Below are 27,210 nucleotides of genomic sequence, written 5' to 3'. Positions count from 1 at the left end.
ATTTCTCAAAGTTTGAGACCGATATTTTATGTATAAAAAAAGTTCGAACGTTCAAAAAATGTTGAGGTTTAGAAAAAAGATGAAATAATTTTCAGTGAAGTTTCTACCAAAATGCAGTACCTAAACGTACTTTATTGCACTCTAATACATTTCCAAAGTATCAGCTCGATATTTTATTTACAAAAAAAGTTCTCAGGTTCAAAAAAACATTCAGTGAACTGAAAAACTGTGGTCGGTAATATAGGTATTTAGCTGTGTCACATGCCCTTAAAAGTTATTTTATTTTTTCAACTACAAGTTTAACTATGCTATATTTTGTTTAAAAAGACTATTTTTCAGTCGAAATTTTAAGTATTCGTTTCAAAATTAATTTTATTTCAATTGTTGCTCTCTTGTGTTAAAGGCTGTTATTAGAATGACCGTCATGAATTAAAATAAATGTTTGCGTTTAGCGGCAAATGTGAATATTTTACTTTTACTTGACCGGGAAAATTGAAAATGTTGACCGGGAAAACCCGGGAGATGACCGGAAGTTTAAAATCGTCCGCCGAATCGCCACCCAGGGGTGGTTGAAGTTTTTGATTAAAATTTTTTTTTCGATTTCAGATTAGAATAAGGTCAGCATTTAATCAAAAAAATGGATGGCACAAGGGCCGCAGAGGTTCTTGCTCTACTTCAAGAACGTCTTGCAATACTTCCTGGTGGTCGAGATCGCCGAGGAGGACCTGTTTTGCTATTTCCAACAACGCCAAAACGAGACCGGGCAAAACCCGAGGACTATCGACGTCTTTTACAATATCTTCTAACCATTCCAAATGATGAGACGAGAGGACTGCGTTTTACAGTCGTCGTGGATATGCGAGGTGCTACTTGGGACTCTGTCAAACCGATTTTGAAGGTCTGTTATTATGCATTTATTTCTCTAATTTAATCTGCTAAAATCATAATTTCTATTATCTCTGGCGGAAAATTTTGTTTACAAGAAATTGCAGCATTTCGACAACTGTAAAAAGGGTTTTTTTAGCGACCTAGAAAAACTGGAAATCTCTTTGAATTTCTCACGAGAACCTCGAATTTAAATTTTGCTTTGGATTTTAAAACAGTTTTAGAGGAATTGATCATTTGGTTTTTGAGTATAAATCAGATTTCAAAAGATTGTAAAATATTTCAAAACTTTTATAATATTAAAAATGATTTTGAACGTTTTAAAATCTTTTAAAAAGATTTGAAATACTTCACAAAGTTGTTAAAATTCTTAAAAGATTTCAAGACTTTAAATAGATTTTAAAAAGAATTACAGTATACCAGATCTCAAATATTTGCAATACTTTGAAAATTTTTAGAATATTTTAAAATATTTCAGAAAGATTTAAAATAATTTTATGATTTTAAATGAATACAAGAGATTTCAAAAATATTTCAAAGAATTCATAAGGATTTCAGAAGATTTCATAGATTTCAAAAAGGATATATTACACCAGATTTCAAAAGATTTCAATGATTTCAAACGAACACAAATGTTTGCACAAATATTAAAAAAATATTTTGCAAATATTTCGAAATGTTTCAAAACATTTCACAAAGATTTTTAATGTTATCGAAGATTTCAAGCATTTTATAGATTTTAGAAAGGTTATAGCAATGCGAAATTTCTATGCTTTCTGAACATTTAAAAGATTTGTAATGATTTCAAATATTTTAATGATTTCAAATGAGTACGAAAGATTTCAGAGAAATATTTCAAACATTTTCTAATATTTACAGGGATTTTGAACACTTTAAAAAGGGTTCATGGATTTCAAAGACTTGAAAAGGAATTTAAGGATTTGGAAAAGGCGTCTAGAAAATATGTCAAAACATTTCAAATATTTGCAATACTTTGAAAATTTTTCGAATATTTAAAAATATTTCAGAAAGATTTAAAATAATTTTATGATTTTAAATGAATACAAGAGATTTCAAATATTTCAAAGATTTCAGAAGATTTCATAGATTTCAAAAAGGATATATTACACCAGATTTCAAAAGATTTCAATGATTTCAAGCGAACACAAAAGTTTTCACAAATATTTCGAAATGTTTCAAAACATTTGACAAAGATTTCAAGGGTTTCAAAGACATTTTAAAAAACAGTTTAAAAAGGGTTCATGGATTTCAAAGACTTGAAAAGGAATTTAAGGATTTGGAAAAGGCGTCTAGAAAATATATCAAAACATTTCAAATATTTGCAATACTTTGAAAATTTTTCGAATATTTAAAAATATTTCAGAAAGATTTAAAATATTTTAATGGTTTTAAATTAATACAAGAGATTTCAGAAATATTTCAAAGATTTCAGAAGATTTCATAGATTTCAAAAAGGATATATTACACCAGATTTCAAAAGATTTCAATGATTTCAAGCGAACACAAAAGTTTTCACAAATATTTCGAAAGGTTTCAAAACATTTGACAAAGATTTCAAGGGTTTCAAAGAAATTTTAAAAAACAGTTTAAAAAGGGTTCATGGATTTCAAAGACTTGAAAAGGATTCAAGGATTTGTAAAAGGCGTCTAGAAAATACGTCAAAATATTTCAAATATTTGCAATACTTTGAAAGTTTTTAGAATATTTAAAAATATTTCAGAAAGATTTAAAATATTTTAATGATTTTAAATTAATACAAGAGATTTCAGAAATAATTCAAGGAATTCATAAGGATTTCAGGAGATTTCATAAATTTCAAAAAGGATATATTACACCAGATTTCAAACGAACACAAAAGTTTGCACAAATATTAACAAAATATTTCACAAATATTTCGAAATGTTTCAAAACATTTCACAAAGATTTCAAGGGTTTCAAAGACTTTACCAAAATATTAAAAGATTTTTCCAAAATTTCACAAAGGTTTGAAATCTTGTCGAAGATTTCAAGGATTTTATAGATTTTAGAAAGGTTATAGGAAAGCGAAATTTCTAAGATTTCTAAACATTTAAAAGATTTGTAACGATTTAAAATTTTTTAGAAGATTTCACAAGGATTTGAAATATTTTAATGATTTCAAATGAGTACGAAAGATTTCATAAATATTTCAAACATTTTCTAATGTTTATAGGGATTTTGAACATTTAAAAAATGGTTCATGGATTTCAAAGACTTGAAAAGGATTCAAGGATTTGGGAAAGGCGGCTAGAAAATATGTCAAGACATTTCAAAGATTTGAAATACTTTCAAAGTTATTAGAATATTTTTAAGTATTTCAGAAAGATTTAAAATATAATGATTTTAAACGAACACAAAAGATTGCACAAAAATTAAAAAAATATTTCAAAGATTTCGAAATATTTTTTTAAATTTCACAAAGTTTTCAAGGATTTCGAAGATTTTACCAAAATATTAAAAGATTTTTCAAACATTTCACAAAGATTTTTAATCTTTGAGAAGATTTCAAGGATTTTAAAGATTTTAGAAAGATTATAATAGCAAGGGAGATTTCAGAACATTTCAAAGATTTGCAATGTTCTCAAATTTTTCAGAAGATTTCACAAAGATTTTAAATATTTTAATGATTTCAAATGAATGAAAAATATTTCACAAATAGTTCGAAGATTTCAAATATATCAATGGTTTTAAATGAATTTGAAAAAGAATTCACAAATATTTCAAAGAATTCATTAGGATCCCAAAATCTTTCAAGAATTTAAAAGATTTCCAAAAGGGTGTAATACACCAGATTTCAAAGATTTTAAATGTTTCAAAAATTTTCAATAAATTTGTGAAGATTTCAATCATTTCAAACGAAAACAAAAGATTTCACAAACAAAGATTTAAGAAATATTTCACAAATATTTCAAAAAATTTCAAGTTTTTCAAAGGTTTTACCAAAATTTAAAAAGATTTCAAAACATTTTAAAGATTTTTAACTATTTCAAATTTTTTATAAAAAACGTCAAAAGATTTCAAAGATTTTACATAGATTTCAAAATGTAGTAAACCAGGTTTCAGAACATTTAAAAAAATTCCACGATTCGAAATTTCTTACGAGATTTGACAAAGATTTCAAATATTTTAATGATTTCAAATGAGTACGAAAGATTTCATTAAGATTTTATCAAGGTTTCAAAGCTTTCATCAAAATTTCGTAGAGATGTAAAAAAAAACTTCAAAGATTTAAAAAAATATGCAGTGCAGAATATTTAAAAGATTTTAAATAGTTTAGAATTTTTTAGAGTATTCCAAAATATTTCCAATATTTAATTGATGCCAAACGAATTCAAAAGATTTCAATAACATTTCACAAATAATTCAACGAATCGATAGGAATTTCAATAGATTTCAATCATTTCAAACGAAACTAAAAGATTTCACAATCAAAGATTTTAAGAAATATTTCACAAAAATTTCAAGTATTTCAAAGGTTTTACCAAAATTTAAAAAGATTTCAAAACATTTTAAAGATTTTTAACTATTTCAAATTTGTTATAAACAACCTCAAAAGATTTCAAAAGATTTTAAATGATTTTAAATTCGTTTCGAAAATTTCAAAAGATTTCAAATATTTTACATAGATTTCAAAATTTTACCAAAGACGTTAACTGTCATAATATTTCAACGACTTTAAAGTTTTTAACAATAAAAGTTCTTGATCATTTTTTTTCAAAACTGAATTACTCGCGAACGGTTCATCGAAATTCAATAATCATTAAAACATTTGAAATCTTTCTGAAGTATTTTTAAATATTCTAAAAACTTTAAAAGTATTTCAAATCTTTTAAATGTCTTAACATATTTGAAATCTAGTGTACTGTACACTTTAAAATATATTTAAAATAATAAAATAAAATAATAAAATAATATTTAAAAATACTTCAGAAATATTTTAAATATTTTAATGATTTTAAATGAATACAAGAGATTTCACAAATATTTCAAAGAATTCATAAGGATTTCAGAAGACTTCAAAGATTTTAAAAAGGATATTTTACACCAGATTTACAAATTTTTAAAACTATTTCAAAAAGTTTATATAATATTTGGAAGATTTAAAAAGATTTGAATGATTTCAAACGAACACATAAGATTGCACAAAAATGAAAAAAATATTGCAAAGATTTCATAAACATTTCGAAATATTAAAAAAAAATTGACAAATCTTTCAAAGAATTCATAAGGATTCCAAAAGATTCCAAGAATTTTAAAGATTTATTTTATTATTTATTTATTAAGAGTTTTTACAGTTTTAAAAGTTTTAAATCAATTTGTAAAGATTCCAAAAGATTTAAATCATTTAAAACGAAGACAAAAGATTTAAGAAACATTTCACAAACTTTTCAACAAATTTCACAAAAATTTCAAGGATTTCAAAAGTTTTACCAAAATTTGAAAAGATTTCAAAACATTTCAAAGATTTTTTACGATTTCAAATTTGTTTAGAAAATTTCAAAATTTTTAAAACATTTTACATAGATTTCAAAATTTTAGCAAAGACTTTAAAACTTTCAGAAGATTTCAACGATTAAAAATTTTTTACAAGAATTCACAAATATTTAAAATATTTTAATGATTTTAAATGAGTACGAAAGATTTCAAATATTTTCTAATATTTAAAAGGATTTTGAACATTTTTAAAAGATTTCATGGATTTCAGAAACTTGAAAAGGATTCGAGGATTTGGAAAATGCGTCTAGACAAGATTTCAAAGATTTCTAGGATTTTAAATATATTTTAAAGTGTACAGTACACTAGATTTTAAATATGTCAAGACATTTAAAAGATTTGAAATACTTTCAAAATTTTTTAAATATTTAAAAATACTTCAGAAAGGATATTTTACACCAGATTTCAACATTTTTTAAACTATTTCAAAAGGTTTAAATAATATTTGGAAGATTTTAAAAGATTTCATTTATTTCAAACGAATCAAGTGGTTCGATTTTCTACCAGGTATAGTTAATTTTTTCATGAAAAGGATGAATTTTCAACCGAGAAAATTTATTTTCTGCTAAGAATGATGAATTTTCAACAAAATAGATCCAATATCAACTAAAAAAAAACCATTTTCTACCAAAAGTTGAATATTTAAGTTTTCAATTCAAAAGATTAATTAAAAAAAATAATAATATTATCAAAATAGTTCACTTTTCCACAAAATAGATGAATTTTTAACAAAACGAATCAAGCTACATTAAAAAAAAAAGATTTTTTAAAATAATGTGGATCAACTTTCAGACAAGAAATAGGGGAATAATTGGAGAATAAATTATTTTGAATAAAATTATTGCGTGTATCATATTGAGTACAATATGAAACGAATTTTCAACTAAAATGATAAATATTCATGAAAAAATTAATTTTTAATTAAGTGGTTCGAGTTTCTTCCAGGTATCTTTAAATCAAAAAGATGAATTTTCAACCAAGAAGATTAATTTTTTGCTTAAAAAAGATGAATTTCAACAAAAAAGATCCATTATCAACTAAGAAAATAGATTTTCAACCAAAAGTTGAATGGTTAAGTTTTCAGTTAAAAAGATTAATTAAAAAAAAAATAATATTATCAAAATATTTCACTTTTCCACAAAATAGATCAACTTTTAACAAAAATAATTAAGCTACATTAAAAAAAATGATTTTTTTCAATCAAGATGTTCAACTTTCCACCAAATATAGTTATTTTTTTATCAAAAAGATGAATTTTGAACCAAGAAGATTAATTTTCTACTAAAAAAGAATAAGGTGGTTTAATTTTCAATTAAGACCATATAAATTTTAAACCAAAGAAATGAATCAACCAAAAATATTTTTTTTTTAGAGAGTGGTTAAATATTCAATCAAGTAGTTAAATTTTAAATCAAAACGTGTGAGTTTTCAAAAAAAAAATTGAATAGTCAAATTATAATTGAAAAGATTAGTTTTTAATAAAAAAAATAATAATATTCAACCAAAAAATTAATTTTCCCAACAAAAAGATTAATTTTTAACTGAACTAATGGAACTTCAACACATTATTAATTTTTTCAACTAAAAGTTTAACTATTCCATTTTTCGTTAAAATTTAATATGTTATCAGACAAAAATTTGAGTATTTGTTAAAAAATTATCTATTTTTTTGAAAATTGTTTTTAGTTTTTGGCTGATAATAATTGGTTTCTCAAACAGAATCTGAAAATACTGTTCTAGTTGAATATTTCATAATTGTAGTTAAAAATTCATTTTTTGGTTGAACTCTCATTTTATATTTAATAATTATATTTTTTATTCGAAATTTTTTCTTTGCTCCACATTGATTTTCTTAACTTAAAACTTAATTAATTAAGTTTTGATTGACAATTGATCTTTTGTAGTGAAAGTTCTTTTATTTTTAATTTAACTGTTTCAGTTGAAGATTCATATTTTAGTTTAAAATTCATCAGTTATTTTGGAAATTAAACTATTCTCTTGAAAATCCGTTTTTTTATTGTTTTTTTTTTAATTAACTTTTTCAACTAAAAGTTTCACTATTACATTTTGGGTTATATTTTATTACACATTGTTTTTTTTCGATTGAAAATAATTGTTTTCTTAAACTGAAAATACTATTCCAGTTGAATATTCCATAATTATAGTTAGAAATTCATTATTTTGGGTCGAACATTCATTTTTTGATTAAAAATTTGATTCTTTAATTTTCGTTTGAAAAATATTTTTTATTTGACATTTTTTTGGCTTAACATTGATTTTCTTAACTTATAACTTAATTATTTAAGTTTTAGTTGTCAATTTATCTTTTTTAGTGAAAAATCTATTTTTTTAATTCACTTTTTTCAGTTGAAGATTCATTGTTTTTAGGTGAACTCGCCTTTTTTTTATTAAAATTCCACTATTCCAGTTAAAGGTCCATAATTTTTTAGTTGAAAATTCATCAGTTACGTTGAAAGTTGAACTCTTTTCTTAAAAATCCATTTTTTTAAATTAATTTTTTCAAAAAAAGTTCAATTATTCCATTTTTGGTTAAAAATTAACATATTTTCAGACAAAAAGTCGAATATTTGTTAAAAAATTATCTATTTTATTGAAAATTGTTTTTTTTTTTTTTGTTTAAAAATAATTGTTTTATGAAACTGATAATGAAAATACTATTCCTTTGTATTGAAGTATAGTGAAATTTTCAACCAAGATGATCAATTTTCTACCAAAAACGTATTTTTCTTAACAAATCGGTTCAAACAATAAACCTAGTAGTTGAATTTTAAACCAAAAAAGATGAATTTTCAATTTAAAAAATTTAGTAGTTGGTATTTAAAATAATGTAGATTTTGAATTTAAATCAGTAAAGGTTGAAGATTTGAAACGATTTGTTATAAAAATACTTTTTAGGTAGAAAATTAATCTTCTTGGTTGTATTTAAACAATAAAAAAATGTTGTTTACTACCGAATAATTTTTTAGTGTAAATTATACTTCGTAACAAAATTTTCAAAACACAATTATTGAATTTCGATAAATCGTTCACGAGTAATCCTTTGTTGAAAAAATGATCAAGAACTTTGATTGTTAATAACTTTAAAAAAACATTTGTTTTTGCAAAAATATTTTAGGGGAGTTATTTTGATATAAAAGCGAATCGAAAACTGTATAAATTGATTGAAAATAGAACGATTTATTTAAAAGTAACACACTTGAGATATTGTCACCCAACGATTTAAAATCTTTTAGAAGATTTCACAAAGGTTTTAAATAATTTCAAAATTAAAAGGTTTTACCAAAATTTTAAAAGATTTCAAAATAGTTTAAATGATTTTAAACAATTTCAAATTCGTTTAGAAATTTTCAAAAGATTTTAAAGATTTCACATAGATTTCAAAATTTTAACAAAGACTATAAAACTTTCAGAAGATTTCAACGATTTAAAAGATTTTAAAAAGGATATAGTAAACCAGATTTCAGAACATTTAAGAAAGTTGCAAAGATTTCAAATGAGTACAAAAGATTTAATTAAGATTTCATAAAGATATCAAAGCTTTCATCAAAATTTCGTAGAGATGTAAAAAAACTTCAAAGATTTCAAAAAAGATGCAGTGCAAAAAATTTAAAAGATTTCAAAACATTCCAAAGACTTTAAATAGTTTAAAATTTTTTAGAGTATTCCAAAATATTTCCGATATTTCATTGATTCCAAACGAATTCAAAAGATTTCAATAGCAATTCACAAATAATTCAAAGAATAGATAAGGATTTCAAAAGATTTCAAGGATTTCAAACGAACACAAATTTGTTTACATAAAAAAAGATTGAAGAAATATTTCAACAAAAGTTTCAATATTTCACAAAGCTTTTAATTACTTTAAAAGATTTTAAAATATTAAAAAATTCCACAACGATTTTGCAAATTTCAAAGATTTCAAAGACTTTAGAAAGATTTAAAAATATTCCTAAAGATTTCACAAATGTGATTTATGTTTGCAAAAAATTAAGAATGGCTTTATTTATGATTCTGCTGTCTTCAGAAATTGTTGACCATTAAAATAATGAAATGTTTCAGCTTTTCCATTACCCTGTGTAATTTTTTGTTAAAACATACTCTTTTGTGAAAAAAAAATGTAACAAATTTTTTTTTATAATTATTTATAATATTTGTTTGTAATTTGTTGTAAAAATCTAGAAGATATAACGTCATAAAAAACCTTTAATTTTACCCAAATATATTACAAGAAACTAGACTTTAAAAAAGAATATTGAACTTTTGCTTTTATAATAAATACAAATAATTGATTGTAAAATTAATAAATTGATTTTTTAAATAGAAATATTTCAATTTGAAAGCCTCGGTAGTTAAACAAATGTAAGCATCCGATTGAAAGTTTATAAACTATTCTCAATTTTAAAGTAATTTCAAATTAATGGATTTTTAATTAAACGCTCTTATTCAATTTTAAATCCTGTACCTATATTATTTTAATCTAAAATATTTCATGTGTAAACCATTCAATTTGAAAACTCTTAATTGAGGAAAATATATATATTTTTTTTTTTATTATTTAGCAATATTTCATTTTTCATTTAAAATGAGCAATTATTTGAAATATTCCTATTAAATTTTTAATATTTCAGGGCAATTTAAAGTTTGAATGTTACATTTTAATTGTTCTATTTAAAAAATTTTAAAGTCATTGAAATTATTGAATTTTGTTGCATACATAACTATTGAACAATTTGAAACAACATCGAGTTAGTTTAAGATATTTAAATCAAATGTTGTAGCTTCTTAAGTTTCTTTGAAGGTTTTAAGAAAATAAAAAGTTTTTTTTTAAATTGCTGCGAAAATTTAAAATATTTCATTTTGAAAAAATAATTTTTAGAGAATATTTAAACAGTAAAAAAATGTTGATTAATAAAGTAATGATCATTGAAAAATTATTAAAAACCCAATGTATATTTGTGAATATTTCGTACACAAAATTTATTAGCTTTTTGCGCATTGCGAAAAGTTTTCAATGAATAAAAAATTTGCATCAAAATTTCTATACAAACTAATAAAGATTTGTTTTTGAAAAATTAATTTAAAAAAATATTTCATAAGATTTCCAACATTTTTAAAAAAGAATCTGGAAGATTTTAAGGTGATTTTTTTAATTTTACAGGATTTTCAAAAAAACATTTAGAAAAATTCGAGTTCCAAGATAATGAAATTATCATTAGATTTCTAGAAAAGTTTTAAATAATTTTTTCAAAATAAATATTTCAAATGATTTTGACAATTTATACATTTTTTACTCATTCTTTAATGTATAGCGTTGAAAATAATAGCCTGCATTTCTATTCTTTTAAATCTTGGAACTGTACAATGTGTAAAAAATGAAAAACTAAACATTTGGCAATTTAACGGCTTTTAATTTAAAAAAATCACAATTGAATTTAGCACGAATTTATTCCATTCTCTTTATTTTAAATTGAAAAAATTAAGTGAACTTATCATTGAATTTTAAAAAGATAAAAATTGAATTGTTGAAAATTGAAGAAAATTGAAAATTTAATTTTCAACGGTAGAAAGTTCAGCTGTTGCAAATTTAAAAGAATTGATAAATGAATTTTCAACAGCTGAAAATTCAATTGTTGCAAGTTTAAGAAAATTCGGAAATTAAATTTGAACTATTTTCAATGTAAACAAAAGAAAATTTAAATATTAATTTTTAATCATTGAAAATGAAATAAACTTGATAATTAAATTCTAAAATCTTGAATTTTCTTCATTTTCTAAATGTGGAATTCAACATGAGAATTTAATAAACAAAATTTCAATCGATAAAACAAAAATGGTGAAAAAAGGCGAGTTTTTCTAACACGGGCTGCTACTGAAAAATAATATTTTCTCATATTAATAGTCATCCAATAGACTCTTAGTCGGGAATTTACAAGATTTAAAAATAAATCCCAACTCGATCATCTCCTTGAAACCATATCTAATTTGTAAAAATAAACTCTTTGCTGGCAAAAGTCATTAAACAACCATTTAAAATGTTTTAATAATACAACATTCCTGATAAAAAATATTGTTTTTTCTTTTCTACATTTAAAAAGTAGTGTTTAATCTTTCCCCTATTTATTCATTTTTTCGTGAAAAAATGACCCTTCTTTTTCGCTGTGATTCCTGTGAATTTTAAAAGCCACCAACAACGATCTACGCAGATTTCTGAAGAATGTGAATAAATCTAAAATATATTAAGGACTTCAAAACTTTAAAAATATTTTATACGTTTTTAGAAATCCTCGGAAATTTTGTAATATCTTTCAAAATTAAAGAAATTATCGTAAAATATTTCAGATTTTCTTTCGGCATTTTTAGAAATCATTTCAAATTTGTTTGTAATATTTAAAATTCTACATTTTATTTGATATTTTATTAAATCTTTTCAAGACTCTTAAATAGAATAGAATTTTTTTAGCTGAAAATCCAACTTTTTCAAATTGAAAATTCCATGGCTGTAGTTGAAAATTCATGTTTTTGTTAAACATTGATTTTTTTAACTAAAAATTGATTTTTGAAAAAAAATTGATTTTAACAATTGATTTTTCTTAAGCAAAATTAATTTTTTTGTTTCAAAATTCCACTATTGTAGTTAAAGATTTATCGTTTTCGTTGAAAACTCTTATGTTAGGTAAAAATTAATTTTTTTAACTAAAACTGTTACTATTCCATTTCCGGTGGAAATTTTATATATATTTTTTTTTATTTCAAAATTTAACTACTTGGTCGCAAATTTGTCTTCTTTAATTAAAAATTCAACTATTTCTTTAAAAAATCATGTATTTTGTTGAAGAATTATATTTTTTTAAAGAAAATTAATCTTTTTATTTGAAAATTAATTTTGTTTTTTAAAAATTCATCATTTTGGTCGAATTTAAATATTTTGTAGAAAATCCATTTTTTTGTTTTCAAAATTAAGTTTTTCAACTGAAAATTTAATTAGTTTATTTTTGGTAAAACATTGAAATTCTTTAGTAGAAAATTCAAGTATTTGTTTCAAATTTAAACTCTTTCGATAAAATCTATTCGATAAAAAAGTAGTTTTTTCTTTGGGTGAAAATGAATTATTTTGTGGAAAATTTGTTTCTTTTTTGGTTGAAAATAATTCCGTTTTTTTTTTAACTTAAAATTTAACTATTATTCCATAATTTTTGGTAAAAATTTATCTCTTAGGTTGAACATTAATTTTTCGACAAAAAATGTAATTATTTAATTTCGAGCTAAAAAATGATCTTTTTTAGTGGCAAATTGGTCACTTTCTTTGAAATTGTAACTTTTCTTTTGAAAGATAGTTTTTCTTTGTTGAGTTAATTTTCTAAACTGAAAAATTTACTTATTCCAATTGACTATTGAATAGTTTTAGTTGAAAATTCATCTGTTTGGATGCACGTTGATTTTTTTTTTTATTTAAAATTTCATTATTTATGTTTTATTTGATAATTTATCTTTTTCAGTGAAAAAACGAATTTTCTACGGAATGAGATGAATGTTCAAACATAAAAATAAATGTTTAAGAAAATAGTTAAATTTGAAAACAAACAAAATTTGTTAGTCAAGATAGAAAAAAATTCAAGCAAATTCTTGAATTTTTATGCCAAGAATTATGAATTTTCTACAATACATTTGATATGACTTTTTAACAATAGTGTTGAATTATGAATTTAATTTTCATTTCGAAGAGAAATATTTATGAATTATAATATGATTTTTTCTGAACATTTTTCGTTGGGAATTTACATTTTTTTCTTAAAAATTCAAGTACTTGTACTTAAAATCTAAACTCTGTTGTTAAAAATTAATTTTGTTGTTGGACAGATTCGTCATTTTAATGCAAAGTTCATCTCTGTTAAAAAATTTTATTACTTTCTTGCAAATCAATTTTTTAACTAAAAATTTTATTATCCCATTAGAAAATTTAACTATTTTTCTGATAATTCAATTTTTTTTGTTAAAACTTACATATTTAAGAAAAAATTTAACTAGGTATTCAATTTATGGTTGAAATTTTATCTTTCTGGATGAAAATTCAATTATTTGGTTGAAAATTGATATTTTTTATTAAAAAATTAAACTATTGTTCTGAAAATTCATGAAATTTGCAGAAAATTCATCTTTTTTTTTGTAGAAATTTAATCTTATTGGTTGAAAATGTATCTTTTTGGTAGGTATAAAATTTAAATATTCCAGTTGAAAATTCATCATTTTAGTTGAAAATTTATCAGTTTGGTTAAAAGTTAATTTTTTCAACTGAAAATTTAACCGTACGGCTTTGAGTTAAAAATTGACCTTTTCTAGTTCAAAATTTATAAATTTGGATGTAAATTTATCTTTTTTAATTCTAAATTTATTTATTGCGTTGAAAATTCACGTAATTTGTTTTTAAAAACGACTTTTATCATCGAAAATCGACTTTTTTGCTAGAAAATGTTTTTTGTTTGATTGTTTGAAAGTTAATCTTATGTTTGGTTCAACATTGATTTTTCTAAACTCCAAACTTAATTATTTAAATTTTGGTTGACCATTTATAGTTTTAGTGAAGATTAATAATTTTTTAAAATTAATTTGTTTCAGTTGAAGATTCATTATTTTTAGTTGAAAACTCACCTTTTTGGTTTGAAATTTAACTTTTAGTTGAAAATTCATTAGTTATGTTAAAAATTAATATTTTTTAATCGAAAATTTAAGTACTTGTTAAAAAATGATCTATTTTATTAAAAAATTTTTTTATGAAAATAATTGCTTTCTTAAACTGAAAATGCTATTTCAGATGAATATTTCATCATTTTAGTTCAAAATTCATTTTTTTGTTTGTTGAATTTTCATTTTTTGACTCACAGTTTAATTATTTAATTTTTGTTTGAAAAATGATATTTTGTATTCGAAATTTTTTCTTGGCTCAACTTTTATTTTCTTAACTTGAAACTTAATTATTTAAGTTTTGGTTGAAAATTGATTTTTTTTAGTGAAAGTTAATTTTTGTTGTTGAAAATTCAACTGTTTCAGTTGAAGATTCATTGTCTTTAGTTAAATACTCACCTTTTTGGTTTAAAATTCAAACATTCCAGTTAAAGATTCATAATTTTAGTTGAAAATTGAACTGTTTTATTGAAAATCCGTTTTTAAATTAATATTTTAAAATAATAGTTGAACTATTCCATTTTTTGTTAAAAATTAATATTTTTTTAGACGAAAAGTTTAGTATTTTTTTTTAAATGATCTATTTTATTGATTTTTTTTGTTGAAAATAATTGTTTTCTCAAACTGAAAAATTAAAATACTATCCCAGTTGAATATTTCATAATTTTAGTTAAACATTTTTTGAAAAATGATATTTTTTATTCGAAATTTTGTCTTGGAACAACATTGATTTTCTTAACTTAAAACTTAATTATTCAAGTTTTGGTCGACAATTTATCTTTTTTATTGAAAGCTAATTTTTTTTTAAATTCAACTATTTCAGTTGAAGATTAATAATTTTAGTGTTAAATTCATTATTTACGTTGAAAGTTGAACTGTTTTCCTGAAAATGCGTTTTTAAAAATTAATTTTGTCAAAAAAAGTTGAACTATTCCATCTATTTTATTGAAAATTGTTTTGTTTTTTTGTTGAAAATAATTGTTTTCTTAAACTGAAAATACTATTTCAGTTAAATATTTCATAATTTTAGTTAAAAATCCATTTTTTTTGGTTTAACTTTTATTTTTTCACTGAAAAATTAATTCTTTAATTTTTGTTTGAAAAATTATATTTTTTATTTGAAATTTTTTCTTGTTTCAACATTTATTTTCTTAACTTGAAACTTAATTATTTAAATTTTGTTTGACAATTGATCTTTTTTAGTGAAAGTTAATTTTTGTTGTTGTTGAAAATTCAACTGTTTCAGTTGAAGATTCATTGTCTTTAGTTGAAAACTCACCATTTTGGTTTAAAATTTAACTATTCCGGTTAAAGATTCATAATTTGAGATGAAAATTCATCAGTTACATTGAAAATTGTACTGTTTTCCTGAAAATGCGTTTTTTAAATGTAATTTTTTCAACAAAAGTTGAACTATTCCATGTTTGGTTAAAAATTAATATTTTTTAGACGAAAAGTTGAATATCTGTTAACAAATGATCTATTTTATTGATTTTTTTTGTTGAAAGTAATTTTGTTCCCAAACTGAAAATACTATCCTAGTTGAATATTTCATACTTTTAGTTAAAAATTCATTTTTTTGGTTGAACTTTTATTTTTTGACTGAAAATTTAATTATTTAATTTTTTCTTGACTCAACATTGATCATAAACCTTTTTGGTAAAAATTCAACTATTCCAGTTCAAGATTCATCATTTTAGTTAAAAATTGAACTATTTTCTTGAAAATCCGTTTTTCTTTTTTTTTTTTTTTCAAATAATTTTTTCAAAAAAAGTTTATTTATTCCATTTTTGGTTAAAAAATTAATATTTTTTTAGTCGAAAATTCAAGTACCTGTTTTAAAATTCCTTTATTTTGCTTTTTTTCTCTCTTGTCCTAAAAAATGTTCAGAATGAACGTGATAAATAAAAAAAGATGTTTGATTTTAGCGGCAAATATGACTGCTTCTTTCAGTTGACCGGGAAAATGTTAAAACTTGACCGGGAAATGACCGGGAATTTGAAATCGTCCGCCGGAATCGCCACCCTCTTTATGGCCAACCCCCGTATTTCCTGATTCGAAACGTGACTCCCCCCCCCCCCCTGAAGTGTAAGGCATTCAGTAAATAATGCAGAATTCTATCATTTCAGGTACTGCACGAGCACTTTCATCGATCGGTCCACGTTGCATATATCATCAAACCAGAAAATTTCTGGCAGAAACAGAGGACTTCGTTGGCCAAACAGAAGAAGTACAACTTTGAGGTAAAATAGAGCAATCAATAGATGTGGTGGGGGGGGGGGGAGGTAAAAGGGTGAATGTAAGACTTGTTAGAGTAATGGTAGTCGTCTACTGAATAGGCTCTTTGGCCTACTTGAAGCATCAAGTCTCTATGACTTATTGCATCCACTGGAGCACAAAATGCAATCCTAGTCTCATTTTACTGTTCAACTTTCATCTCTCCATTTGCCCAGCCGCAAGCTTCTCACAAAAGATCGCCTTTAACTCTCAATATTCCCTCCCCGCCCCCCTTTTTATCAACTCAATTTTCGCTTTGACGTATTGCTTTCCTCTCTTTAACGAGTCCACTGGTGGATGATCGACTTTTTCATCCGTTTCCTCTATCCTTTATTCTTTTATTCCTTTAGTCCAGGATGAATCATTTACAATGAGCAGAAGCAAATGGGAAATTAATCTCGTCTGATTCACACAATTCCACTAGTTTAAGACTATTTCGAAAAAAAAATTAGATTAAAGAGACTATTTTGTTGTTTTTTTTTTCTCTTTACTTTTTCTTGACAAATATTTTTGAACTTTTTCGCCTATTGCAAAAAAGATGAGCTTTTAACAAAAGAGATGAATTTGCAACAAAATAATTCAATTTTCAAGCAAAAAGATGAGTTCTCAACAAATTAGATAAATTTTCCACAAAAGAGTTGCGCTTTTGACCGTGTGGCGGCGCCAGCTATGCAGTTGGCCTATGATCGTTGCAAATGCATGACAAAATAATAACGTTGAATTAAATAACACATTTGGAATTTTTTGAGTGTTCTTTTCGACATTTCCTATTTTCTAAGCGAAAGAAAACTGAAAAAAACTGCTTTTTTTATATAAAATATCCGCAGTGTTGAAATTTTGAACCAAAATCGTGAAGTGCGTTTGTTTTGATTGTTAATCGGAATTATTCATGATAATTATTTTTATCGAATATATAGAAAAGAGTGATTAATAAATGTTTATTTTCATTTTAAATAATTAAATTATGTCTTTTAAAGAATAATTAAATGAAGACATAAATTATTTTGCAGTTTTGAATGACTGTAATGTAATAAATAAAATAAAGCTTATCGTGGATGAAATTTTATAATTTTATAGTACCTTTTTTAAATTTTATAATTTTCAACCAAAACGATGAATTTTTAACAAATTAAATCAATTTTCCACAAAAGAGTCGAATTTTGTACTAAATTGTGGATTTTTCAAGCCAAACAGACGAATTTTCTACAAAATAATTAAATTTTCAAAAAAAAAATTGTAATAGTAATTTGTAATAGTTAATTAATAATATCAAATTTTTTATAAATATATAATTGAATAATTTTGTTTTCAAAATTTTAAGGAATAAACTTTAAATTATTATTATAAAATTAATATATTTAAAATATGTGATTTAAAATATAATTTTTAATTTTAATTTTCTACTAAAAAAGATCAGTTCTCATCAAAGAATAGAATAGCTAAAATGGCAATTAAAAAAAAATAGTTTCAAAACAAACAAAGGAGAATAAACAAAAACATTATTTTTTAACAAAAAGGTTCAATTATCAAACAAGGAGTTGAATTTTCAAGCCAAAAAGATCAGTTTTTTAACAAACCAGTCGAATTTTCTACCAAATTGTGGATTTTTTAAGCTAAACAGACGAATTTTCTATAAAATAATTAAATTTTCACACGAAAATCTCAACAAAAATAGAATAGTTAAAATTGCAATTAAACAAATTAATTTTAAGACAAAAAAGGAGAATTTTTAATAAAATAGTCAAGGTTTCGAACAAAGAAATGAATTTTGAACTAAAATTATGAATATTTAACAAAAACATTAGTTTTTAACAAAATGGTTTAATTATCAAACTAGTAGTTGAATTTTCAAGACAAAGAGATAAATTCTCAACAAAATAGATGCATTTTCAACCTGGAAATACTAGTTTTCAAAAAATGTAATAGTTGATATTTAAGCCACAAAATACTCTTTGTTTAAAGAAAAAAAGTTGAATATTACAACAAAAAACCAATTTTCAACAAAATATTTGAAACTTCAACTAAAAAAAAATTATTTTTAACCATACATTTAATTTTTAACCAAAAATGTTGATTTTCCACCAAAAATTAAATTTTGTAAACTAAGTACATATTTTTTTACCAAATATTTAAATTTTCAACTAACAAGGTTAATCTTCTGCCAGAAAAGATTAATTTTAAACAAAGTACATACATTTTTAACCAAACAGTTTAATTTTCTACCAAATTGTGGATTTTCCAAGCCATATAGATGAATTTTCTATTAAACAGTTTTTTTTCACAGAAAAGTGTAATAGTTGATATTTTAGCCAAAAAAGATTTTTATTTTAGACTAAAAATAGTTGAATACAACCAAAAATACGAATTTAAACAAAATTATTTGAATCGTCAACTAAAGCGATCAATTTTCTGCCATACAGTTACATTTTTAACAAGATATTTTATTTGTCAAGAAATACTAATTTCTCAACAAAATACGTAAATTTTCTACCAAATAGTTACATTTTAAACCAAAAGGAATAATTTTCTATTAAAAACACGAGTTTAAATTTCCAGTTAAATCCATTAATTTTAAAACGAAAAAGGAGAATTTTTAATATAAAATAGTATATTTCTCACATCAAGAGAGAAATCTAAACCTGGAAATGATCGTTTTCAACAAAAAGTAATATTTGATATTGAAACGACAAAATATTTTTATTTTAAATGAACTACAGTTGAATATAACAAAAAATACGAATTTTCAACAAAATGCTTGAATCTTCAACTAAAAAAGTTAATTTTTAACCAAATAATTGAATTTTCTACACAAAAAAATAGAACTTTAAAAAAATTACATAAATTTTCTACTAAATATTTGGAAAAATGAATGCGATGTTAGTCGAAATTTGATTTTATTATTTTCGGTTGATATTATGTTTTTTTAATAAAAATTTTGAACTAAGCAGTTTCATTTTTAATCTAAAAAAGATGAGTTTTTAACAAAAAATGATTTAGTGTAACATTTATTGAGAAGAATTAATTTTCAATCAAGAAAAACAAATTTTCTATAGAAAAGATTGACTTTATACCAAATAATTAACTTTTTTCATCAAATTGTTAAATTTTTCAAGTCAAAAAGACGATTTTTCTTCTTTTTTTTTAGCACAAAAGTTATTTTAACAAACAGAAAACGAACTTTCAACTAAAATAAAAAAATTTCTACAAATAAAAAACGAAGAAAGATTTTTTAATCAGAAAAATTAAAAAAAATGTCATTCAAAGTGTTGATTTGGAAGTCATAAAAAGTCTAATGTTTTGAAGAAAGTTGAATTTATAATCCAAAAATATGCATTTTCTACAAAATAATTGAATTTTCGACTGAAAAAAGACGAGTTTTTAACCAAATAAGTAAATTGTCAACTAAAAGCATCAATTTTATAACAACAACGGCTACATTTTTAGTAAAAAAAATTCAACAAAAAAACTAATTTTCATAACATTTTGTTAAATTTGAACTATATAAATGAACTTTTAAACTAAAATGATGATGATGAATTTTTAACCCAGAATATGAATTTTCTACCAAAAAAGTCAGTTTTTCGATCAAATAGATAAATTTTCAAGAAAATATTTTTGTTTTTAATGGATTTTTTTACCAAAAAGATTACTTTTCTACCAAAGGAAGACAAATTTTCAACAAAAAAGATAAATTTTTAACTAAAAAGAACAAATTTGCAAACAATGAAATATTAAAATTTTTAACTAAATTAATTAATTTTTTATCAAAAAGATTCAAAGTTTATGCAAAAAAATTTCGACAACAAGTTTAGTTTCATTTTCAGCAAAAAAAAAGTTTTCAATAAAAAAAACGAATTTTCAACCAAATAAATAATTTTTCAACCAAAAAGATTAATTTTTCACCCAAAAAGAATAATGTCCAACAAAATACATGAATTTTGAACCAAATATTACCAAATTTGTACCAAATATTAATTTTGAACCAAATATTTTAATCATTAATGGATTTATTAATCTAACAGTTGAATTTTCAACGAAAATGGTGAATTAGTCACCAACAAAATTAATATTCTACCACAAAAGACGAAGTTTCCTATAAATTCGGAAATTTTCAAACAAATAGTTGAAGTTTTAGCTGAAGAAGATTGATGTTCCAGCATACACGGTATATTTAAATTTTCAGTTCAAAAATTAATTTTCAATAAAAATATAAAGAATTTTAAGCCAAAGCTAAAAAATTTTGAACCAAAAAGCTTCATTTTCTCCCAAAAAGACAAAGTTTCAACAAAATACATCAATTTTAAACTAAATAGGATAAAAGTTTCACCAAACATGTAAAATATAATTAATAATTTTAAAAAACGTTAACAAAATAGTTTTGGTTTGCGAAATTATAATTGAATGTAAATAATGCAATGAAAGTCTGGAAAAAGGGGTTTTTTTTGTTCATGTGACAAATATGTCAAGAAAAAAATAATCTGACAATTTTAAAGAATTGTATGTAGAAAAATGGTGTCATTCATTTCAACATTTTCAGGAATTTCCTTGAGAATTTGGTAGGATTTCAGAAAACTCAAATGATTTAAAAAAGGTATCCAGGATTTCAGTAATATTTAAAATATTTCAATAATAAAAAAATAAATTTCAATAAATTATCAGATTTTGAGGGATTTCTAAGAATTTCATGGGATTGAAAAAGATTTCAAAGGAATTCAAAGTTTGTAGGATGTTTGAAAAGAGTCAAAAGGATTTCACGAGAATTTATGGGGTATGCATAATCTATACCATATTTAAAGAAAAAGCTAATCCCTCAATTTATTATTTTAAAAATTGCATGAGACTATTTTGCTACTTTTTTTTGTTATTGTAAAATTTATCCTGCTACTGACACCGTTTTGAATTTCCTAAATGATTTCGTGGTTTTGTAAGAACAATATCTAACTGTTGGAACGATTGAAAAATTGGGGCAACCTTGTAAATATTGGGGTCAAAATTCTGGCAAGTAATCGCACGTATTTTGGCCTACTTTCAAAATCAATAGACAGTAAATGAGAAATATTGAAATTCAGTTTTAATACTTTAAGCCAGATTTTACGCTCAGTTAGCTCATGATAAAAGGGTGGCCGCAGGTCAGGGAAATCAGGGATTTTTAAAAAAGTCTTGCAAAAGCCAGGGCATTTTTATAAAAATTAAATAACTTTCAGGAATAATAAATTTGAAATTGTTTTATTCTGTTTATAAAATATTCTATGTGAAAAATGTTACAAGATTAATATTCTGATCTTTGAATATTAATGATCGGTAAAAAAAGTAGGGAATATTGAAAAGTCGCTTATTCTTGATGATTATATTATTAATAAAAATTTGATTATTTTATTGAAAATTCAACTGTTTGCTTGTACAATCATCTTTGTGGATTGAAAGTTCAAATATTTTGATAGACAATTAAATTTAGCTTGAATATTAAATTTTTTTAATGAAAATTTAAATATTACAGTGAAGAGTAATTATTTTAGTTCAAAATTCATTTCTTTGGTTAAAATCTGAATTATTTTGTTGAAGATTGATTTTCTTAAATTGGAAACTGAAAATTAAACTATTTTGTTAAAAAATCGTTTTTCTTGTTTAAATTCATTTTTTTTTTAAACTGAAAATGTAACTTCTACTTTTTTTTTAATTGTTATTTTTTAGTCTAAAATTCAAATATATATTCGAAAATTTGTCTCTTTCTGTAATAAAATAATCTTTTTAGTTGAAAAATCATCTTTTGGATTTTTAAAATTCATCTCTTTTTGTAGAAGTTTCATCTTTTTTGGTTGAAATTTCAACTATTACATTTTCGTATAAAATTTATCTTGTTTGATTAAAAATTCAACTGCTTTTTTAAAAATTGATTTATTTTGTTAGAAATTCAATTCTTTGGTTGAAAATTGAACTATTTTGTTGAAAATTCTTTCTTTTTTTTGTGAAATGTCAACTAAGGCATTTTTAGTTAAGAGTTCATATTTTTGTTGAGAATTAAACTATTTGGCTTGAAAATTCTACTTTTTGATTGAGTTCAATATATTTTTATTAATCATTTTTTTTACAATTCATTTTGTATTAATTATTTTTATGTATTGACTGAAAAATCTTTCTTCGATGAAAATTCGTCTTTTTGGGTTGAAAATTAAAATCGCTTGTTGAAAAATTTAACAATTCGGTTAAATATTTAACTTTTTTTTTATACATTGAACTATTGTTTTAAATTAATTTTTTGTTGAGAATTCAACTTTTTGTGTCAAAAATTTAATTATCTTCTAAAAACAACGTCTTTTTGGCTTTAAAATTGAAATGTTTTGTTTTTGGTTGAAGTTGAACTATTTTTTAATTATAATTCGACTATTTAATTGAAAATTCATCTTTGTAGGTGAAAATTAAACTTTTTTGTTAAAAAGCTGTTTTTATTCCTTTAACGTTAAACAATTTTGTTGTAAATACAACTGTTTCGTTAAAAATTAATTTGTTGTTGCAAATACAATTATTTTTTGAAAATCCAACTGTTTTTGGTTGATGTTTAATCCTTTTTTGCATGCAAATTAAACTATTTGCTTGAAAATTCAACTATTTTGTAAAAGAATCATTTTTTTCGGATGAAAATTCATAGTTGGAAATTCAACTATTTTGGTTGAAGTTTAATATTTTTGATTGAAAATTCAACTATTTGATAAAAATTGAACTATTTTGTTGAAAAAGTGATTTTTTTTGACATTATAATTTTTCGTTGAAAATTTAATAATCTTGTTGATAGTTTGACTATTTCGTTAAACAGTCATATTTTTTGTTCGAAAATTCAATTGCTTTTTTTTAGAAATCGTCCCTCTGTTTGAAAATGCATCTTTTACGCTAGAAAAGTAATGACTTTCGTGTGAAAATTCCCCTGTTTTTTTGCATACTAAATTGTAAATTCACACTTTTGGATTGAAAATTCAAATTTTTTTGTTAAAACAATCATCTTTATATTTTCGGTCGAAAATCGAATTAATTATTGAAAATTAATCTTTTCTGTTGTTGAAAATTCATCTGGTTGATTTAAAATTTAACTATTCTTCTGAAAATATAATTTTTCATTGAAAATGTAATTTTTCGTTTGAAAGTTTAATAATATTGTTAAAAATTTAACTATTTGGTTAAAAAGTCATCTTTTTTGGTCAGAAATTCATTTGTTTTTTTAATAATTCGTCTTTTTGTATGAAAATTCGCCCTTTATTGTAGAGAATTAATCTTTATCTGTTTAAAACTTCTACTGTTTTGTTGAAAATTCTTCTTTTTGGATATTAAATTCGTCCTTTTGGATTGAAAATTCATCTATTTGATTGCAAATTGAACTGTCTTAAACAATTCAGTTCTTTGGTTAAAAATCCATCTGTTTTTGATTGAAGTTTAATCTTTTTTGTTTTGAAATTCCACCATTTGGTTGGAAATTGAACAGTTTAGTTAAAAATGTAACTATTTTGTTGATAATTTGAATATTTTGATGAAAAATTAATTATTTTTTGTAGATTAAAGTAAGTCGTTGAAAATTGAACTATTTTGTTGAAAGGTCATTTTTTTGGTCGAAAATTCAACTTTTTGTTGAAAATTCGTCCTCTTGTATTGAAAATTTATACTTTTCATTAAAATTTAAATTAATTGGTTGAAAATGCATCTTTTTTTAGTTGAACAGGGTGGCTGCTGGACCGGGAAACCGGGAAATGACATTGATTTTTTTTCGGAAATTTTACAAATTTGTAGAAGAAAAATCTGTCCACGTCCGATTTCAACAGTTTAAAAATAATTAGTTTATTTTTTATGTTCTTCAATTATGCTATTATTTAGCTTAGAATGCGTAATTCAACATTTTTTTACTTTAAAAATTTTCCATTTAAAATTTTTATTTCTAAGCTTACATTTTTAATTTTAAGAATTTTTAAATACTTTCTTAAAGACTCGAACAAATAAAAAATAAAAGCCTTTGATCTTAAAAATTTTGGATAAAAAACATTTTTATTTTATAAATAAATATTTTTTTATTTATCTGTACTTTAAGTAATAAAAAGTGAACAAAAACGATTTTTAATCAGTTCAAAATTGAAGAATTTTCAGATTTCAACGTTGAAACTTAAACGGTTTCAATTTGAATCTTTGAAAAACTTTCTAAATATTATCTTGAAATAATTTTTGAAATTTAACAATTATTTTTTATTTTCCTAGGAATTTTAAGAAGATATTTTATTCTTTTGAAGCCTTTTATAATTCTTGAAAAGAATCTAATTTTTTTGTTTAAAATCTGCGAAAATCTGCATTTTGTTTTATATTAAGCTATCATTTCACGTTTTACATTAAGTTTTAATCTTTTCAAAACTTCTACACATCTCTTAAATTTACTCAAATTTTACCTACAAATAATAAGTGTTCAATTGTTATTTATAGATCCAAATTGTAGAGGAATTTTCTAAAATTTGCAGGATTTTCTGAAAATTGTAGAAAAAATTCAATTCATTTTGACAGATACTTAGAAGTTCTGAAAAAATTTCCAAAATAATTTTAAATTTAAAATAGATTTAAAACAACTTATAGATTTCTCAAAATTTTGAAGCTTTCCAAGGACGTTTAAACTATTTAAAAAGAAAATAATTGAATTTCTAATTAAGAAATGTTCAGTTAAAAATTGTTCAATTTTTCAATATTTGATGGTTCTAGCTTAAAATTTCTTAAAATTATATAATTTTGAAAATTTTACAGTTCATTGATTGATTTTTTAATTTAGAGCATTGAAAATGAAAACGTGGATTTATATATTTTTTATATTGAAAAAATGTTAGTACCTTCAATTTTATACGCGGAAATTATTGAGCATTTGAACACAGGCATTTTTAATTTAAAACTTGTAAATTACAATTTTAAAAGTTCAAAATTTAACAGTTCCACTTTGAGTGCTTTAATTTGCAGCTCAGTTTTTATTACCTCAAGTGGAGAATTTTTTAGCTATGGTGTTCCATTTTTTAAATTTCATTGACCGTGAAAAATGTTTGCGAACCGGAAAAAGACCGGGAATTTATTTCGTCGATTAAAACGGCCACCTTTTTGAAATTTAATACTTTTTTACTGAAAATTTGACCATTTGGCAGAAAATTTCACAATTTTGTAAAAAATTCAACTATTTCGTGGAAAATGTAAATTTTATCCTGAAAATTTAATAATTTTTATGAAAATTCAATTATCTGGTTGAAAATTGAACTATTTTGTTAAAGGGTCATGTTTTTTGGTCGATAATTCGATTGTTTTTGTTAAAAATTCGTACTTTTGGATTGAAAATTAATCTTTTGTGCTAGCAAAATCATCTTTTTGGTTACAAAATTAGCTGATTTGGTATGAAAATTCATCCCTTTTATTGAAAATGCAATTATTTTAATGGGAATGCAACTCATTGGTTAAAGTTAATCTTTTTCGTTGGAAAATTCGATTATTTCGTTGAAAATAAACAATTTGATTAAAATTTCAACTGTTTAATTGAAAATTTGTCCTTTTGGATTGATAATGGATCTTTCATAACAAAAAAATAATCTTTTTTAGCACAAATAAATAAATTTAACAATCTTAATCTGATATTCTATTGTTTTATTCCATTGATAAAAGATTCTATGTTAAAAATATTAAAAGATTAAAATGCTGGTCTTTGAATATTAACCCCTAAATGGCCAAAACGCCACTACCGGTACACTGTTTTTCAACGGCCAATAACTAAGACTATTCGACACTAGAAAAAATTGAGACACATATATTTTTATTGCTTAAGAGCTCCTCTTTCCGACGGTGCCAATGAAATTCCTCAAAAAATTTTCTTATTATCCCAAAATGCAGTTTAAACAAAAAAAAAACGTGATTTTTCGTGCCTATTTTTTTTTGTGAACCATTTTCCAAAGCTTTTCGAGTCAGTAATTAACCTGGAATCTCACTAACGGGTGGAATAAGTGTCTAAACTTTGAGAATCCATGGTTCAAAGATCGATTTTTCGTTTTAGTATTTTCAAAACGGCGTCTTAATGACAAAATTTTTGTGAAAACATTCATGAATTTTTTTACAATAAACGATGCGCTTTTCGGAAAAATCATCAAGAATAAAAAGTTCTTGTAATCAGCCAAGGAATACGCCTGAATTTTTTCGAAGCGTTTTGAGCAAAATTTTGGATTTTGCATATGAACAATTTTTGCAAAATTCAAAATTTTGCTCAAAACGCTCCGGAAAAATTCAGGCGTATTTCTCGGCTGATTACAAGAACTTTTTATTCTTGACAAATTTTCCGAACAGCGCATAGTTTTTCAGTAAAAAATGTTCATAGTTCTAAGCATCGTGTAAGAGTAAAATGATTCACGAATATCTATCTTCCGTCTGCCGAAAACAAAGTGTACGTTGCCCAACTATCGCCAACGTGGAGGTCGACGAATATCGAGTCTCTTTTTTTTTAAGGGATTTTATATTTTTTTTTTACATTTTTTAATTTTTTTTTTATGGAGAATTATTTTAATTTAAGATTTCAATCCGTTGAAATCATTTTGATCCTGCTGTTTCAGAATGTAATTTTGAGAAACAATATAAGCAGCAATACATGTTGCAATCAATGCAAAATCTAGTAGTCCTCTGGCGACATTGTTCATTATTATATAATGCTCCTGTTCGTGCTTCGTATCTGTGAGTTTCGAAATCACCTAGTTTTGATTGCGACAAATATTTCCTGCTGATTTCTTTACAGAAATTTCCAGGGCAAACATTTTCTTCGTTACTCCATGAAAAAAC

General features: G+C 23.2%; 1 protein-coding gene across 6 annotated transcripts in view; it reads left to right on the top strand.

Moving 5' to 3' along the window:
• The first annotated feature begins 611 nt into the window (after positions 1-611).
• LOC117177557 (triple functional domain protein) overlaps positions 612-27,210 on the top strand; it is a 293,847-nt gene continuing 267,248 nt past the window's right edge. For all 6 annotated transcript variants that reach the window (XM_033368361.1, XM_033368360.1, XM_033368359.1 and 3 more), the window contains exons 1-2: positions 612-898; positions 16,248-16,361. In XM_033368361.1, the coding sequence (XP_033224252.1) occupies positions 638-898; positions 16,248-16,361 (375 nt within the window). In that variant the 5' untranslated portion in view covers positions 612-637. The remainder of the gene's footprint in view (positions 899-16,247; positions 16,362-27,210) is intronic.

Source organism: Belonocnema kinseyi, chromosome 7, assembly GCF_010883055.1.
Source record: "Belonocnema kinseyi isolate 2016_QV_RU_SX_M_011 chromosome 7, B_treatae_v1, whole genome shotgun sequence".
Lineage (NCBI taxonomy): Eukaryota > Metazoa > Arthropoda > Insecta > Hymenoptera > Cynipidae > Belonocnema > Belonocnema kinseyi.
This window is presented reverse-complemented; position numbering and strand designations above follow the sequence as displayed.